The 16,103-nt window shown below is 68.8% G+C and overlaps 4 protein-coding genes across 4 annotated transcripts; 1 reads left to right on the forward strand and 3 right to left on the reverse strand.

Annotated features, from left to right (window-relative positions):
- Window positions 1-22: 22 nt before the first annotated feature.
- EMIHUDRAFT_208671 (hypothetical protein) lies at window positions 23-384 on the reverse strand (the record flags this gene model as incomplete). Its single annotated transcript, XM_005772321.1, has 2 exons — window positions 23-134; window positions 212-384. The coding sequence occupies 2 exons, from the start codon at window positions 382-384 to the stop codon at window positions 23-25; spliced, it is 285 nt and encodes a 94-aa protein (XP_005772378.1).
- A 183-nt stretch (window positions 385-567) lies between these two features.
- Window positions 568-11,558, forward strand: EMIHUDRAFT_463936 (hypothetical protein; the record flags this gene model as incomplete). Its single annotated transcript, XM_005772322.1, has 17 exons — window positions 568-2,249; window positions 3,359-4,709; window positions 6,418-6,517; window positions 6,595-6,993; window positions 7,067-7,136; window positions 7,961-8,134; window positions 8,296-8,346; window positions 8,420-8,483; window positions 8,556-8,675; window positions 8,749-8,793; window positions 8,863-8,938; window positions 9,076-9,326; window positions 10,064-10,129; window positions 10,177-10,302; window positions 10,770-10,821; window positions 11,094-11,196; window positions 11,435-11,558. 17 exons carry the CDS (start codon window positions 568-570, stop codon window positions 11,556-11,558), a joined length of 4,854 nt encoding a protein of 1,617 aa, XP_005772379.1.
- Window positions 11,559-11,736: 178 nt separating this feature from the next.
- EMIHUDRAFT_435922 (hypothetical protein) lies at window positions 11,737-12,498 on the reverse strand. Its single transcript, XM_005772323.1, has one exon. It carries the CDS (start codon window positions 12,448-12,450, stop codon window positions 11,884-11,886), a length of 567 nt encoding a protein of 188 aa, XP_005772380.1. The 5' UTR covers window positions 12,451-12,498; the 3' UTR covers window positions 11,737-11,883.
- A 2,652-nt stretch (window positions 12,499-15,150) lies between these two features.
- On the reverse strand, window positions 15,151-16,087 carry EMIHUDRAFT_435923 (Hypothetical protein). The gene is made up of 4 exons (XM_005772324.1): window positions 15,919-16,087; window positions 15,794-15,845; window positions 15,674-15,727; window positions 15,151-15,566 (listed from the first exon to the last, which is right to left on the reverse strand). The coding sequence occupies exons 1-4, from the start codon at window positions 16,057-16,059 to the stop codon at window positions 15,502-15,504; spliced, it is 312 nt and encodes a 103-aa protein (XP_005772381.1). The 5' UTR covers window positions 16,060-16,087; the 3' UTR covers window positions 15,151-15,501.
- Window positions 16,088-16,103: the final 16 nt, after the last annotated feature.

Here is a 16,103-nt window from a genome sequence, read left to right on the forward strand (position 1 = left end):
GGCCGGTCCCGCGACACCCGCCTCATGACTCTCCCCGCTGCACCACCTTGATCAAGTGATGGCCGAACTGCGTCTTGACCGGGCCTAAGATCGTGCCGAGCGGCTCGTCCTCCACGACCTTGCTTGAAGACGGCCTCGTCGAACGCCGGCACCATGGCGCCGCGCTTGAACTCGCCCAGGTCGCCACCGCGCTCGGCAGACTGCGGAGAACTTCTCCGCCGCAAACTCAAACGTGAAGTCGCCGCCTTCGATCTTTGCCTTTAGCCCGTTCGCCATCGCCTCGGAGTCGGGCGAGCTCCCTTCCGGGTAGGCATCGAAGGACAGCAGGATGTGGGATGCCCTCGCGCGTCGGTCGTCTTTCGAGTAGCCCATGACCTTGCCCATCGCCTTCCCGCCAAAAGCACCCGACACGCCGTCGGAGAGGCCGACGACGATGTCGTCGGCCGTCGCCAGCCCGCGATGAAGGTCGGAAAAAGGAAGGGGAAATCAGAATTCTTCCAATTTGTTGAAGAACGGAATCCTGGAACGGAATCAGTCTGGAACGGATTTGCGAAAAAGAAAGCTGCGATGATGTTCGGCCTCGGCGGCCTCGGCGGCCTCGGCGGCCTCGGCCTCGGCTTCGACGACAACGATGGCGGGAGCGGCCGCTTCGGTCGCTACGCCAGGAAGTCGGGTGCGGCGGAGCGCCGCGAGGACGCCGCGCGCGCCTCGTTCACTGCCGCGCTCACGGACACAGTGATCCAAGGCGAGGCAGCTCTGGTGTCAGACCTGCTGTTACCGTCTGTGCATCTTACGTCAGCGTCCTGGACGGACTTCAGCCGGTGGGTGCGAACCCACCCTGGGTGTAAGGCCACGCGTCGGGCCGCGACCGAGGCCGAGAAGCGAGCGCACAAGCAGACGCGGCAGGGAACGTGCTACTGGGTCAGTGTTGTCATCTCGGCGGAGGCGCAGGTGCAAGCGCTCGGCGGCGCGCCGCGACCCGCCCCATCCGCGATCAAGCGTGAGGACGGAGAAGACGGAGGAGTAGGCCACGTGCCTGCGGCGGGCGGGAAGAAGCGCAAGGCGGCGGTGCCCTGCCAGAAGGCGACCGAGCGCAAGTTCTGCGGGGCGTGGAAGGCGGCCGAGGAGGCGCAGCTGCAGCAGCTCGTGCACGCGCTCGGCGAGGGTGTGGTGTGGGAGGATGTGGCCTCGAGGCTGGGCACGGGGCGCAGCGGCAGCGCGGTGCGCGAGCACTGGGCCGAGCACAGGAAGCGGCGCAAGGCGGCCGACGAGCTCCAAGCTAAACTGCGCGAGGAGGCGGACGAGGAGCGTGCCGAGGCGGCGTCGGCGGCTCCTCGCGTCGCGCTGAAGCTGCCGTGGCCTCCGCAGGCGGGCGCGGCAGCCGCCGTCGTGCCGCAGGACGTGACGGACCTCACGCTGACCTCGCCGATGCGCAGCTGCGTCTTGTCCGACGGGCCGCCGCTCCCGCCCACCACGCTGCCGCCGCTCCCGCCCACGCTGCGAAGGCTGCGGCTCGTCCACGCCGCCGCTCACCTGTCCGAGGAGGGCTGGGCGGCCATCAGCGGCTGTATCTCGTTGCGCGAGTTGGACATCGACTGGGGAGGTGACGAGCTCGCCCGCCTCGACACGCCGCCGCCCGACCTGCGCACGCTGCGCCTCACGCACGTCGACTACGCCCGCGGCTCCAGCAGGCCGCCACCCGCCTTCTTTGAGCGGCTGGGCGCGCGGCGCACCCTCCGCACCCTCGTTGTCTCCGGGTCTTGCGACCTTCCGGCGGCGTGCCTCCACGCGCTGCGCGGCTGCCCGCTGCGCGAGCTAGTGCTCGAGGGCGGCCGCGACGACGGCTACGCGCTCGCCCATCCGCACGCCGCCGCGCTGCCGACGCTCGTCGCGCTCGCTCCCGGGCTGCGCACACTCGAGCTCACGGGCACCGACCTGAGCAAGCGCGAGGCGGCCGCGCTCAACAACCGGCTGCCGCCCGGCTGCAGTGCGACCCACTTCCCGCCGCCGAAGAAGGACTTCGAGCCGTACTACGAGTGGGCGCAGCGGCAGCAGGAGGCTGAGGAGGCGGGAGCGCCGCGGACCTCCGGCCGCATCTCGCCACAGTACGACAAGTACGGCTACTCGGGCTGGGGCAACTACCGCCGGCGGCACGACTTCTCGCGATCCACGTCGCACCGCGAGGAGCACGGCATTCACGGGCTCGAGCCCTTTGACCGCGCCGCGCCCGACTTCCAGGAGGAGTGGTGGTGACGTGCGGCCGGCACGCGTGAGCGACACACAGGCACACACGCTCACAAGACACTCGCGCATGGCGCGAACCGGCCCACCGCCGCAGCGCGGGCGCGGTCACGGGTGCACTTGGAGCACTTGGACGTTGGAGTGCCGACTTGCTCGTACATGGCTGCGCGCCTGACCGTGGTGCGGGCATGCGCGGCCTCCGAGTCGGCGTTGCGCTCGCGGGACCCCGTGTTGCGTGTCTGACTATCACTGTGTAACCTCTCAGAGACCAGCGCGCAGCGCGATGCATGGGAGGTTTTCCTTCTCAATCACAAGGTCGTTCTTATCAACCTATCTGAGGCGTGTTGCATGTCTGACTGTCACTGTGCGATTTCGGGGCCCGGTTGTGCGTTTATGTGAACGGGGTTGTGCGTTTATGTGAACGGCGTCTCTCAGTGAACAAACGACGATCAAAGGAACACACCTACCCCGCACACACCAGTGCACACCAGTGCACACCAGCCGCTGACGAGCTGGCTTCCGTCGACTGAATGGCGTACACCAACCCCAACAACTGGCGGGCGGTGATCTCCGCGGTGAGCGAGTGGAGACCGGCGCTGCCGCCGTTGTCTCCCTTCTCTCCTCCGGCGCCGCCCGCGCCGCCCGCGCCACCACACCCGTCAGCGCCTCCAGCTCCTTCCGCTCCTCCGCGGCCACCGCCTCCGTCGCCCTCGCAACCACCCTCTCCGCGGCCACCGCCTCCGTCGCCCTCGCAACCACCCTCGCCGCCGACACCATCACGTCCACCGTTCTCCTCGCCCGAGCCCTCGCCTCCGCCCCCGCCAGTGCCTTTGGCTCCCGAGCCTTTCCCGCCACCGGTGCCCCCGCCTCCCTCGCCGCCTCCACCGCCGCCGCCGCCCTTGCAGCCGCCTCCACCGCCGCCACCCACGCCATTCCCGCCTGAGCCCTCTCCGCCGCCGCCGCCAAGCCCGTTGCAGCCCTCGCCGCCACACGCCCCGCCCCCTCCGCGGCCTCCGCCAGCAAGCCCAACGCCTCAACCGCTTCTGCCGCGTCCGCTGCCTCCGCTGTCTCCGCCTACGCCGCCTGCGCCGCCTCACCGGCCGCCGTTCCGTGGCAGGCCGACGCCAGAGTGCGCCGCCATCGGCACCGAGATGTGCTTCAATCGTCAATGCGCGTCCTGGAGCGCCATCTCATGCAGCGAGCCCTTCTTCCTCGACCTCTGGGCCAACGACACCTGCCCACAATGCCGCGGCTGCTGCGCTGTGCCGGAACCACCCTCGCCTCCACCACTCTCGCCGCCCTCGCCTCCGCCGCTCCCCCCTCCGCCGCCCTCGCCTCCGCCGCTCCCCCCTCCGCCGCCCTCCCCTCCGCCGCCCCCGTCCCCGCCGCCCTTGCCGCCGCCGCCCCCCGCCGGCCCGCCCCACAGCCCCAGCTACACGAGCTTCGCCCGCAAGTCGCTCGCACACATGGCAGGCACTCTCGCCTTTGGCAAGGCGCAGTGCGACGCGGGCAGGCGCGAGGACGCGCCCTCGTGCGCGTGCGGCATCGTCAGCGGCGGCGGCGGCGCGTGCTGCGCCGTGAGCTGCGGCGGGTGCGACGCGTGCCCTCACCCGGGCGCCGTTGCCTACCCGCAGCTCTGCTGCGCGAACAGCATACAGGAGCGGCGCGCGCCGTGCCGCTCGCCGTTCGAGGTGGGCTGTGTCGTCATCCTCTCTCCTCCCCTGCCGCCGCCTTCGCCTCTGCCGCCGCCGCCGCCCTCTGCTCCGTCGCCGCCACCGCCACCGCCACCGTCACCGCCGCCGCCCTCTGCTCCGTCACCGCCACCGCCACCGCCACCGTCACCGCCTCTGCCCCCGCCACCGTCACCGTCACCGCCTCTGCCCCCGCCACCGTCACCGTCACCGTCACCGGGCCCGCCCGCGCCTCCCTCGCCGCCGCCGCCCTCACCGCCGCCCTCACCGCCGCCTCCGTCTCCACCGCCGCCGTCGCTGCTGTCCTCTCTTTGGGACGTAGGCATGCTGAGTGGCGCCGCCGCCGTGCCCTTTATGTGTGGGGCGGCGTTGGTGGTGGCAGTGGCTTGGGTGGCCAAGAGGGGCTTCCAGCGTGGTAGAGAGACGCGCTTCCAGCGGATGGCGGACGATGGCGGCACCGCCGTGGTGACCGAGCACTCAAACGACTCCTCTATGTTGCTGTTCGACCTCGCGCGAAACGCGAAGAGGGCGCAGGAGGCCACGCTCAAGGAGAAGATTGAGGAGGCCACGCTCAGGGAGAAGATTGAGGAGGCCACGCTCAGGGAGAAGATTGCGGCGCTCTCCAGGGAGCTTGCCCAGATTGAGGCCGCCACCGACGAAAGCCCCCCACCCGAGGAGGGGCGGCCGGAAGATGGGAAGGAGGGTCGCGGGGCACGCGGCGCGGCGGGGCGAGCCGACATGACCGAAGAGCGCGAGTGTGCGGAGCAGCCGGAGGTGGTGAGGCGCTCGATGTCGCCCCTCGTCGAGCCGACGCCGGAGCCCCGCCTGACGCCCATTCTCGTCGACGACAGCAGCTCTGCTCTGGTGGCGATCGCAGAGGCGGGCATTGCGCCGCTGGTGGCGCTGGCTCGCGACGGCACGGAGGCGCAGAAGGAGGAGGCCGCGGCGGAGGCGGCGGAGTTGGCGGTGCTCGCCGCCAACGACGCCAACGAGCTGGCTATCGCGTAGGCGGGCGGCATCGCGCCGCTGGTGGCGCTGGCTCGCGACGGCACGGAGGCGCAGAAGGAGTGGGGCGCGGCGGCGCTGCTCAACATCGCTGCCAACAACGCCAACAGGCTGGCTATCGCGGAGGCGGGCGGCATTGCGCCGCTGGTGGCGCTGGCTCGCGACGGCACGGAGGCGCAGAAGGAGAATGCCGCGGGGGCGCTGCGCAACCTCGCTGCCAACGACGCCAACAAGGTGGCGATCGCGGAGGCGGGCGGCATTGCTCCGCTCGTGGCGCTGGCTCGCGACGGCACGGAGGCGCAGAAGGAGAATGCCGCGGGGGCGCTGGCGGTCCTCGCCGTCAACGATGCCAACAAGGCGGCGATCGCGAGGGAGGGCGGCATCGCGCCGCTGCGCGCTGGTGTGGCAGTGGCCCGCGATGAACTCGCCTAGAGGGTAGAGCCGCATGACGTACCCGACGGGGACGCCACCACCCTCGCCCAGGGATCACAATGCTCGGACTAGACATTGTGCGAATTTCGGCGGTCGCGTGTCAAGTGTCGCCTATGTGTTGTTAATGGTTGGGTAAAAGCGTGTTGAACACGCTCGGAACGCCACCCATGCATGTTCTCTCGGAGCGAAGAGGTCGATGGCGCGACGAGTCGCGCCGGCCGGCCGCCGGCCCGCCGGCCAAATGCCAGCCAGGGACTCAACGGCTACAGGCGCCCTGCATGGGGCCCATGGCGTAGAACTAGAAGGCGTTGTGATGAAAGGGCAGCGCGGTCAGCACGACCGAGATCTCGTACTCGTCCCCAAAAGGCAGCCTTGCTTGAGGTCGTCGAGCTGGTCGAGGTCTCGAGGACCCTCTTGCAGTGCGGACACTGGAGGTCCAGGTGGATCTGCCACTTCACCATCCTGCCCTCGCCAACGAGACAACATGTTAGAGTTGTTTGGTATTGAAAATCTCTCTCTCTCCCCAACGAGGAGTGACCCGATGGATTTCTCGGAGGTTAGTGCACCACTAACTGCCGACCGAAGCGCAAGCGCTTGGAGCAAGAGAACTGCGACGGATCGGTCGGTCTCATACTAGCACCCCACCTCGCGGGCCGATCTTCTGGCCCAGCAAGGCTGCTGCGGAGCACTCACGGGCCGGTCTCCTGGCCCAGCGAGGCCGCTGCGGGGCACCCGGCGGCTCGGGTCACTTCTCAACAAATAACTCCACCCTAAAAAGAAAGAAAGAAAACACACAATGCAAGGGAGGGATGGGAGGACGGCACGCCTTTATGTATGTATGTAGAAAGATGAACAACAGTCAGGCTCGGACTGGACACCAACGCGGTATGGGTGGACGCGGGACAGATGATCGCGAACGTTTCTTCTCGACTGCGTAAATTCTTTTCGCTCGCGCCATATGGTCGACGGTGGTGGATTGCCCTTCGCCCTCGGTGGTCTCCTCATCACATCGTCGGAAGACGGCGGCGTCCACATTCGTGTCGCGCAGCACGCCGTCGCCTCCGACAGCCTCTCCCACTCCGAGTTCACGCTGCCGCCTCCGGCAGCTGGCTGGCGCTTTGAGGCGGCGGCGACGGTGCTGCACCACGGTACTCGCGCCCACTCGCATGCGGCACAGCTTCCACGCTCACAAATTGACGGATGCGCCTGCTCACCGCGTGTCTAGGCTTCGGGCTCAGGCTTCCCACGCTGTGCTTTCGGGCCGAGGGTCCCTGCCGCCGGTACGGCGTCGCGATCCTCGACGTACGGGCGCGCCGGCTCGTCAACTTTCGAGAGACTGCGCCGTGGGCGGAGGCGGCGGCGTCTCCGAGCGTCGTCGGGCGTGGAGCCGCCGCCGCCGCGAGCGGCCCTCCGTCGCCAGAGCGAGAGGAGAGCCTCCTCCTCCTCGATGGACCCATCCTCTGTGTCGCGGTCTGCGGCGGCGGCGGCGGCGGCGGCGGCGGTCCTGGCGGCGGCGATGGCGGTCCTGTCGGTGGCGATGGCGGCGGAGGCGGCGACGCAACAGGAGACTGCAACGGCCACGGCCACGGCCACGGCGATGGCCCCTCTCCCCCCTCCTCCTTCGGCCATCTCTGTCGTCGCTCGCGGCCTCTGCCTACCGAGACGCGTCCGCGACGTGTCCGGGACATGTCCCGTAGGCTCTCTGTCGTGGCTGCCGGCCTGCGGCGTCGTCGCGCCCGGGTCGGGGAGCGGAGGGGCGGCGGCTGGGTATGCCCCCGAGCTCCTCTCGTGGGGAGAGCATGACGCCCTCCTCTGCAGCCTGCCGCTCGCCCCGTCCTTGCCTCCTGCTGGAGCCCTCCACGAACCTTCCTCGGAACCTGGTCCTAGGCAGCCTACCGCTCGAAGCGCCCTCTCTCCTCTGCCTGCGCCGCGGCCCCGCCGCCGCGCCGCCCCGGCTGCAGCTGCTGCAGCTCCGCGCCAACCCTCCGGGCAGCGCCGGCAGGGAGGGAGGGAGGGAGGTCGGGCGGGAGGGAGGCAGGGAGGGCGGCGTGTGCGTGCGCGTGCTGACCCTCCTCGCGGGCGGCGCTGCCGAGGGGTGGCCCGCCGCGGCTGTGAGCGGCGTCTCTTCACGGCTCGAGGTGTGAACAGGCGCCGCCGCCGAGGCGGTCACTTGCGCCACGGCGCGCCGCCTGCTTTCGAGCAGTCGCTCACGCTCATGCTCGCGTGCCAGCTTGATTTCTTTTCTAGGCGCGCCGCGTGCTGTCGGAGCGGTCATGCACAGCCTTGCTTCTACCGGCGGATACTTCTTTGTCAGGCGCGTCGCGTGTCGTGGAGCGGCGGCGGAGGCGACGCAGACTCTGCCGTCTGCGGCGGTGGAGGCGGTGCCGGGCGGCAGCATGGACGGCAGCATGGGCGACTCTTAGGCGGTGGCGGGCAGCAGCGCGTTGTCGGACTGAGGCTGCTCCTCCTAGACGCGAGTCGTTAGTTGTTGGATGCGAGTCGTCTCCCGCTCCAGCAGCCACAGCGTCCCCGGCTCACTCTCGAGAAGATGTCCCTCGTCCAGCGACGCTCTGCTCCGTGTGGCGCTTAAGGCTGTGGCTCGGCACGGCCAGCGGGGTGGTGCTTCGCTTCTCGGTGGCGGCGGCGGCGATCGAGCAAGCGCTGGACGCTCCGGACGCGGGCGCGGGCGCGGCGGGCGCGGCGGCGGCGGTGTTCGACCTCGGCAAGGGCGCGGACGGGAGCACCTCGCTGCCGGCGGACGAGGGGTTGGTGGCTGGCTTCCTCTGCCGCGAGCCCGTCTTGCTTGAGTCCTTCTCTGACTCTGCACTTTAGGCTGACGCGGGAGAGCCGCGCCGGCTCGAGCCCGCCTCGCTCACGCGCAATCACTGATGCTGACCCGACGTGCAACCATCCACGCGTCCGGTAGGCTCGAGCCACTCTCGCTCACGTGCGCCGCCGACGAGTCTCTCGCCGTGCGGTGCGCCACTCCAGGACAAGTCCAGGACAAGTCCAGGGCGCGTCCCCTGACTTGTCCGAGACATGTCCCGCAGGTGCGCGGGTGTTGCCGCGGGAGGAGAGCCGGGCGCGATCGTCCTCGGCGCATCGGGCGGCCTGGTGTGCCGTCTTGCAGGCGCCGAGGGGAGAGTCATTGTCAGACCGAGTAGCCGGAACCCTGACTGTGATTAGGTGTGCCGTCTTGCCGGCGCCGACGCGTTCGCTGCCGACGATGTGCTTCGGTGCGGACATGCGCAGCTGGTGGCGTGGGGGCTGGCCGGTGGCGGCTGCGGCTGCGTGCTCGTGAGCGCGGCGCGCTGCTTGGGCCGAGGTCCGTGACTGCGGAGCGATTCACCGTCATGGATGCTCGGCTCTGGCTGGACAGGCGCGCTGCTGGGTCGAGGCGTCGGGCCACGCGCCCCGGGTGGAGGCCGACTCGCACGGGGCGGGCGGGTGGCACTGTGAACGGCGTCTCTTCACGGCACCCCGCTGTGAACAGGCCGATCCGTCGGCGGCGGGCCGTTGGCAGCACACCGACGCCATCGCCGCGGCTCTCGCCGGGCGCGCGGACGCGGGTCGCGGCGGCGGTGGAGGCGGCCGCCACCCCGGCATTCAGTGTGCCTATCGCCAGCTTTCCTTTCTCAGGTCGGCGGAGAAGGGTGGCGGCGCGCCAGTTTTCCTGCCCTCCACCCGGACCGTCTCTGTCTCTTAGGCCGAGCGGCGGTGGAGGCTGCCCTGGCGACGCAGCGGGCGCACGGGCTGCTGTACGCGCACGCGCTGCGCCGGATCGCCTCCGCCACAGATCGGCGAAGCGGCGAGGCGAGGGGAGGGAGGGGGGGAGGGGGCGCCGCGGCGGCGGAGGAGGAGGAGGAGCACGCCGACATTGCCGCCGCTATCGACACCGCTGACGCCTCCCCCTCCCCTCTCCTCTCGGAGTGGGCGGCGGCGGAGAGGCTGTCAGCCGTGGGCGAGGCGGAGGCGCCGCCCCCGCCGCCCCGTGCCACCGCCGCCGCGGCCGCCGCGGCCGCGGACGAGGAGGACATGTCGAGGACGCTCATGACATGTCCGAGACACGTCCATAGGCCGCCGCCGCCGCCGCGGAGGCGGAGGAGGGCGGGCAGGAGACGGGCGCGGCTGCGGCGCCTCTCGTGCTTACAGGCCTGCAGCACCGCTTCAGCGCGGGCGCGCGGCCGCGTCTCTCCCTGAGGATGCATGTCCACGACACGGCCAGCACACGTCCAGCACACGTCCACGACACGCGTCCCCCTAGGCGCGTGGCAGCTGCAGCTGACGGCGCGCAGCCCGCTAGCGAGCCTTCCAGAGCGCACGCATGGCTGGCTTCGGCGGTCTCTGCAGCCGTGCCCCCCCCCTGTGCTCTCCACTGCACTCTTGGCCTCGGCACACTGGGGCAGTGCGTGCCGCACAGGGTGCGCCATCTCTCGCCTCTGGTGGCGGCGGCGTGTGTACCAAGCTGGTGTGCACTACACCACGCAGTACTGCGGCTCACCGGCACCCGGTGCACCAACCCGACGCAGGTGCGCAACAGAGGCACGGAGGCGGCCGCGCTGGTCACCGCCGCCCTCGCGCACGCCGCAGCGGACCTTGGCGTGTCGCAGTGCGGCGTGATCGAGGAGCTGCTGCCCGACGGCGGAGCGCCCCCGAGATCGCGCGAGATTGACCCGAGATTGTCTCGAGATTAGGAGCTGCTGCCCGACGAGACGGCGGAGCTGCTGCTGGCGGTGCCGCACCCGCCGCCCCTCCTCCTGGTCCGCACACCTCTTCTCTTCTCGCGTCACCGCTCTCTTGCGCGCAGGTGCCGCTGCCGCCCCTCCTCTCGCTGCTCGCCTCCTCGCACGCCGGCCTCCTCCTCTGCTGGACGAGCCGGGGGCCTCACGCCGACATTTCGCGCGCCGCCGCTCCCGCGGGCGCCGGTGGGTGGGTGTGGCGGCGCCGGCTGCTCACCCGCCCAGCAAGCGAAGGGCTCTCGGGCCGCGTCTCTTCACAGGCCGACTGCTGTGAACAGGCGCCGGCTGCTCACTCGGCTGCAGATCGACCCGGCGGCGCTGGCGCGGGGCACTCTCGCCGCGGCCGGCGGCGGCACATCCACCGCTGCTCCTCGCCTCGGGCCATCTCGGGCCATCTCGGGCCATCTCGGGTCGTCTCGGAGGGGTAGGCGCCGCCGAACCAGCTGTGAGTGCCGCGTGGCCGGCTGCGAGGGAGACGGCGCTGACGGCCCGACTGCAGCCCGACTCGGCCCCTTCGCTCGAGGCGCCGAGATGAGCCGAGATGAGCCGAGATCTCCCGAGATTGCTGCAGCCCGCCTCGGCCCCTTCGCTCGAGGCGCCCTATGCCGCCATCGGGCTGCCTAGTGACGGCTGGGAATGAGTGAGTGCTGAGGAATCGCAGGCGCTCTGTGCTGCCATCGGGCTGCCTCGCTCCGCACTGCGCGTCGAGGGCGGTGAGCGGGTCTTGGCATGGGCGTAGTAGTACTCACGGTCATTACGAGTCACGCACCGCAGCAGGTGGAGAGCGGGGCTGGGCCGGCGGCAGTGCCGCCGCGGTACCGGCGCTTCCGCTGCGCGCGTCGGTCTTTGGCGGCGGCGGCGGCTGCGCAGGCCAATCACGGGAGGTGGAGCTGCTTCTTGGCGCGCCGGACAGCGACGAGACTGATGCGGAGGGCCCGAGATGGAGCGAGATGGCCCGAGATGAGCCGAGATGGCGCAAGAGTAGGCGCGCCAGACAGCGACGACGCAAAGTCGCTCCTCCTCTGCGCCGTGGCGGCGGCGGCGGCCGAGCTGCCGGACGCCGCACTAAGCGGCTGCTCGCACGCGCGGTTGCGTTGCCTGCAGCGACTCCTCAACTGCCTCGCCTCCGAGATTGGGCACGAGATTGCCCGAGATCGCCCGAGATCGCCCGAGATCGCCCGATACTGCCTGAGATTGCCCGAGATTGCCCGAGATTGCCCGAGACGCCCGAGATCACTCCACTTGCCTCGCGACCGAGATCGAGCGAGCGCTGCGCCGAGTGGGGGGAGTGCAAGAGGCTCGGCTCATCTCGGGCGATCTCCGCAGGCGCACGCTCGCCGCGTGCGAGAGGCCGCCGGCGCCCGAGGAGCTCGCGCGCTCCGTCGCGCGCTGGCAGGCCGCCACCGACGAGGAGGCGGCGCAGCTGGCCGGCGTGCTGGCCGCCAGCTGAGCGCGCGAGCAAGTTCCGGACTTCGAACACACGCACGGGACGGCGGGGAGGGCGGTGGCTGCGGATGTAGCTGCGCTCTTCTGGTCGCCGCGCAAGCATCCCGTCCGTGCACACCCCTACTACCTACATCCTGCGCGACTCTGTCTTTGCTGTCTCGTGTCTGTACCGTGTTGCGAGTGCACCTCACACAGCACAGTACCTTACGTATAGCGGTTGACTAACCGCCCCTGCGCAAGAGCGCGCTACAACTGCAGTCGGACTCATACTAGCACCCATATTGGTGCGTCACTAGGCAATCCCCGGCGCAGTCCACGTCGCACGCGCCTCACGCAATCACGCATCCCCCGCCCCCCTCGCCTGGGGGCTGAGCGTGCAAGTCCTCATTGCCGTTTGTGCCGGGGCCGGGGCCGAGGGTCAGAATGGCGAGGCCGTGGACCATGTCCGTGTGGATCTCGCGCTCCACCGCAATCGCCTCCGCCTGCAGGCGCTCAAACTCCTCCCGCGTCGTTGTCGGCTCAAACTGACCTTCGATAGCATCGCAGCGAGGCTGGTACTCGTCGAGCTTGCCCCGCATCGCTGCCTCAACGCGAATGTGGTCGAGGTACATGGAGATGGCGTTGCGGAGTTCGCTCCCCCTCGCGTACTCCTCGGCCAGATGTAGCGCGTGTAGCGCCATGCTCGCCTCAGGCAACGTCTTCACGGACAGTTTGGCCCGTATCTGCGCCAGCCGATGCGGCACCTGACTGTCGGCCACCTGCAGCATGGCGCAGCAGACACGGCGCGTGGGCGCGAGCTCCTTCGCGGTCAGGAAGTTGAGCACGTCGGAAAGGGTGTCCTGGTTATTCAGCACGCGTTGGAAAGCCACAGCAGCGTCGGACGGGGATGACTCCATTATGCTTGGACAAACCTTGAACACCGGAGGCGTCCTGCCTCAATCAACCCATGCTTGGGTGTGTGGGTCGTGAAAACTCACAAAAATATTATAGCCTGTGGGCGCTTAACCCTGGTAGGTGGACAAAAGTATGCGTTTTTCGGCCTCCCCTCCCTAACATTAGCCGGCCAAAATGTGCTCCTACCGGCTAATATTAGGGAGGGGGGGGCGGTCGGGTGTCAGACCTAGCGCTAGGCGTGCGAGGCTGACGTATTTTGGACAATCCACCTACCAGGGTTAAGGGGCAAAGTCGGCTTTCCCAAAAAGGCCTGTTTTCTCGTTTTTCATGCACACCTGGACACAGCCGAGCCTCGGGCGTCCAAATTGGGGGCTGTGGGATAGATACGGCACCGGAGGCTTGGCCCGGGGGCGAGATGAGGGGCGGCGAGGGCGATCGCGAGCACCAAGGCGACTTGCGGGAATCACTGCTGCACACCCGTGGCGCCCAGTCCGACGGCCTGACGGCGACTCATGGACTTTTCACGGGGGGGGGAGGCTGCCCACGTGTTGCGTATGACCTATGCACGTGTAGCGGCTGCCGTATCGCCATTGTTGAAGTGAATAATGAAGTCATCTTCCGCTGGGGGCAGCCCGGCAAGGCTACTGCGAGGCCGCAGCAGCAACACACAAACACGGCCGCCGGGGACCGATCGGCCGAGACGGCGAGCGCATGACCAGGGGAGCTGGCAGACTGTCCTCACGGACCAAGACACATAGCTGAGAGGGCACCCCCGACGCTCAGCCACCAGTAGCAGTGTATCTCTCAGCTGAGCCTGGAGTTGAGGCTCGGGCCGTCACGGGAGGGGAGCACGGTTTCATCGGAACTGTCGCGCAGACACGAGCGGCAGCACGCGCCAGCGCGGTGGCAGGGGTCGAGTTGCGATCGCCTATGCGTTGAACAGAGGAGTACTGGCTCCTCTCTGCCTAGAGTTTGCAGTGGCAGTGTGTGGAGCCGCGCGTGCCGCCCGCTCTCGGACCAGCCGCAGTGACTGCGCCGCGAGCGCCGCGAGCGTGTCCAGGCTGACAGACAGGCGCAGGGAGCGAGGGCCGAGCGCAGGCGCAGCGTCGCACGCAGCGCCTCTCAAGCAAGATCCGTGCTATTCAATCGGCGCGTCCGTGCTATTCACGAAGGATAGAACTGTGACGAGCGACGAAGATGCGGTGTGGATTCCCCAGGCTTTCCTACATATCTATTTTTGTACTCTCTGCTGTACTTTGGCCGGCGGGCTACTTTATATATTGTAAGTACCCGTCCTCAAAGTACAGAAGAGAGTACAGATTTCCCCTCTGCGAAGCCTGCCTTTACATAGTAAAAAAGAAAACCAGGGCTTTTCCCCTGTTCACGCCCTCACACAGGCCAAAGTTGGACCCGCGCGAGATCGCCCCCTCGCGCCGTCTGTCGGGCCCGAGCTGTATGTCTGTGCCAGAGGCCTCTCCCGCCCATCGGTCGCCTCTGGGCTGACTCGTGCGAGCGGTTCTCCGCGCGGCGGCGCTGGGGAACCTCGCTGGCAACGCCGACAACCAGGTGGCGATTGCGGAGGCGGGCGGCATCGCGCCGCTGGTGGCGCTGGCTCGCGGCGGCACGGGCGGGCAGAAGGAGTATGCCGCGGCGGCGCTGCGGATCCTTGCTCACAACAACGACGACAACCAGGTGGCGATCGCGAGGGCGGGCGGCATCGCTCCGCTGGTGGCGCTGGCTCGCGGCGGCACCGACGGACAGAAGGAGGTGGCCGCGGCGGCGCTGTGGAACCTCGCTGCCAACGGCGGCAACAAGGTGGCGATCGCGGGGGCGGGCGGCATCGCGCCGCTGGTGGCGTTGGCTCGCGGCGGCACGGACGGGCAGAAGGAGAAGGCCGCGGGGGCGCTGGCGAACCTCGCTGCCAACGACGACAACCAGGTGGCGATTGCGGAGGCGGGCGGCATCGCGCCGCTGGTGGCGCTGGCTCGCGGCGGCACGGGCGGGCAGAAGGAGTATGCCGCGGCGGCGCTGGGGAACCTCGCTCACAACAACGCCGACAACGAGGTGGCGATCGCGAGGGCGGGCGGCATCGCTCCGCTGGTGGCGCTGGCTCGCGGCGGCACCGACGGACAGAAGGAGGTGGCCGCGAGGGTGCTGTTCATCCTCGCTCACAACAACGCCGACAACCAGGTGGCGATCGCGAATGCGGGCGGCATCGCGCCGCTGGTGGCGCTGGCTCGCGGCGGCACGGACGGGCAGAAGTATTGGGCCGCGGCGGCGCTGGGGAACCTCGCTCACAACAACGCCGACAACAAGGTGGCGATCGCGAGGGCGGGCGGCATCGCGCCGCTGGTGGCGCTGGCTCGCGCTGGCTCGGACAGGCAGAAGGAGCCGGCCGCGTGGGCGCTGGCGAACCTCGCTCGCAACGCCAACAACAAGGTGGCGATCGCGAAAGCAGGGTGGCGATGACCCTATTTCGCATAGTGGTCGGTGCAGCACATACGCGGTGTGAACCCTGACTTGCACAAGGGGTTGTGCGCCGGGCCCTGCTCGGCGCCAGCGAGTAGACAAGTCTTGTCATCAAAAGAGTAGAAGGATCTGACCTCGGGGCCGATGACATGTGACCATGCAAGCGCTGGTAGCGTGTGGTTTTACCTCGCACCCCCATGGGAGAGCGCGGCGGTGAGTCAGGTACCGGGGCGAACGTACTTTGGGAGAGCTCACAGACTAGCCTCAAGAGGCACTGTACGTACTCCGAACTACCGAACCGTGCCACGGTGCAGCCACACACATACTACACCACCTCCTCCCCCACCCGGCATCTCTGCCCGCCCTGCGCGCCCCTCCTCTCAGTCCGCGGCACCAGCCTCAGCAGCGAGACGACCGACTCGTCGGCGGGCGTCAGCGTGCGTGGCGCGCCGTCCCTCAGCCCGCGGTACAGCATGTGCACCGTCTGCGTCGCGACCTGCAGCGCGCCCGAGAGCATGGTGCAAAAGACAAAGGCGTGTCCCGAGATGACGAGCAGCTCGTCCGCGGCGTCGATGGCGGCGTGGTCAAGGGACGAGACGTGCGACCACGGGTACGGGAAGGCCTCTCTCGACTCGGCGAAGGTGAGGCCCTGCCGCAGGCCGGGGGGCGGAGAGGGGGGCGGAGGGGGTGAGTGGGGGGAGGCGGGGGGCTGGGCATTGGTGAGTGCTTGTGGGGTAGGCGGTGAGCGGGTCTCACCTTGGCCACCAGCCGCGCCGTCTCGAGCGACCAAACCAGCACCGCGACGCTGGCCTGATGAATGATTACGGACTAATAAGTGGCATGAGGCAAGACTTCGACCAGCGCCGCGACGCTCGCCGCGACGATGGAGAAGGCGAGTGCGAGGAAGAGGAGCTGCAGGACGTGGTACCTGATGAGTCATCGGCCACTGTGACTGAGGAGCGGATCACTGCTCAGAGAGGAGGAGCTGCAAGGACTCGCACCCGTCGGGCGACACGAAACTGGCGAGGTTGGGCGTGTGCGGGGCGTAGGGCGAGGTGTGCGTGAAGTAGCGCGAGAGCGAGACGGGAATCTCGACGGCGCTGAAGATGGCAAGGCCGAGGACGACGTACCTGAACACTCATTCGTGATCCATGAGTCCTGAGTTCACACAGAAGGCAGGTCCGAG

The sequence above is a fragment of the Emiliania huxleyi genome (assembly GCF_000372725.1).
Source record: "Emiliania huxleyi CCMP1516 unplaced genomic scaffold EMIHUscaffold_36, whole genome shotgun sequence".
NCBI classification, from domain to species: domain Eukaryota; phylum Haptophyta; order Isochrysidales; family Noelaerhabdaceae; genus Emiliania; species Emiliania huxleyi.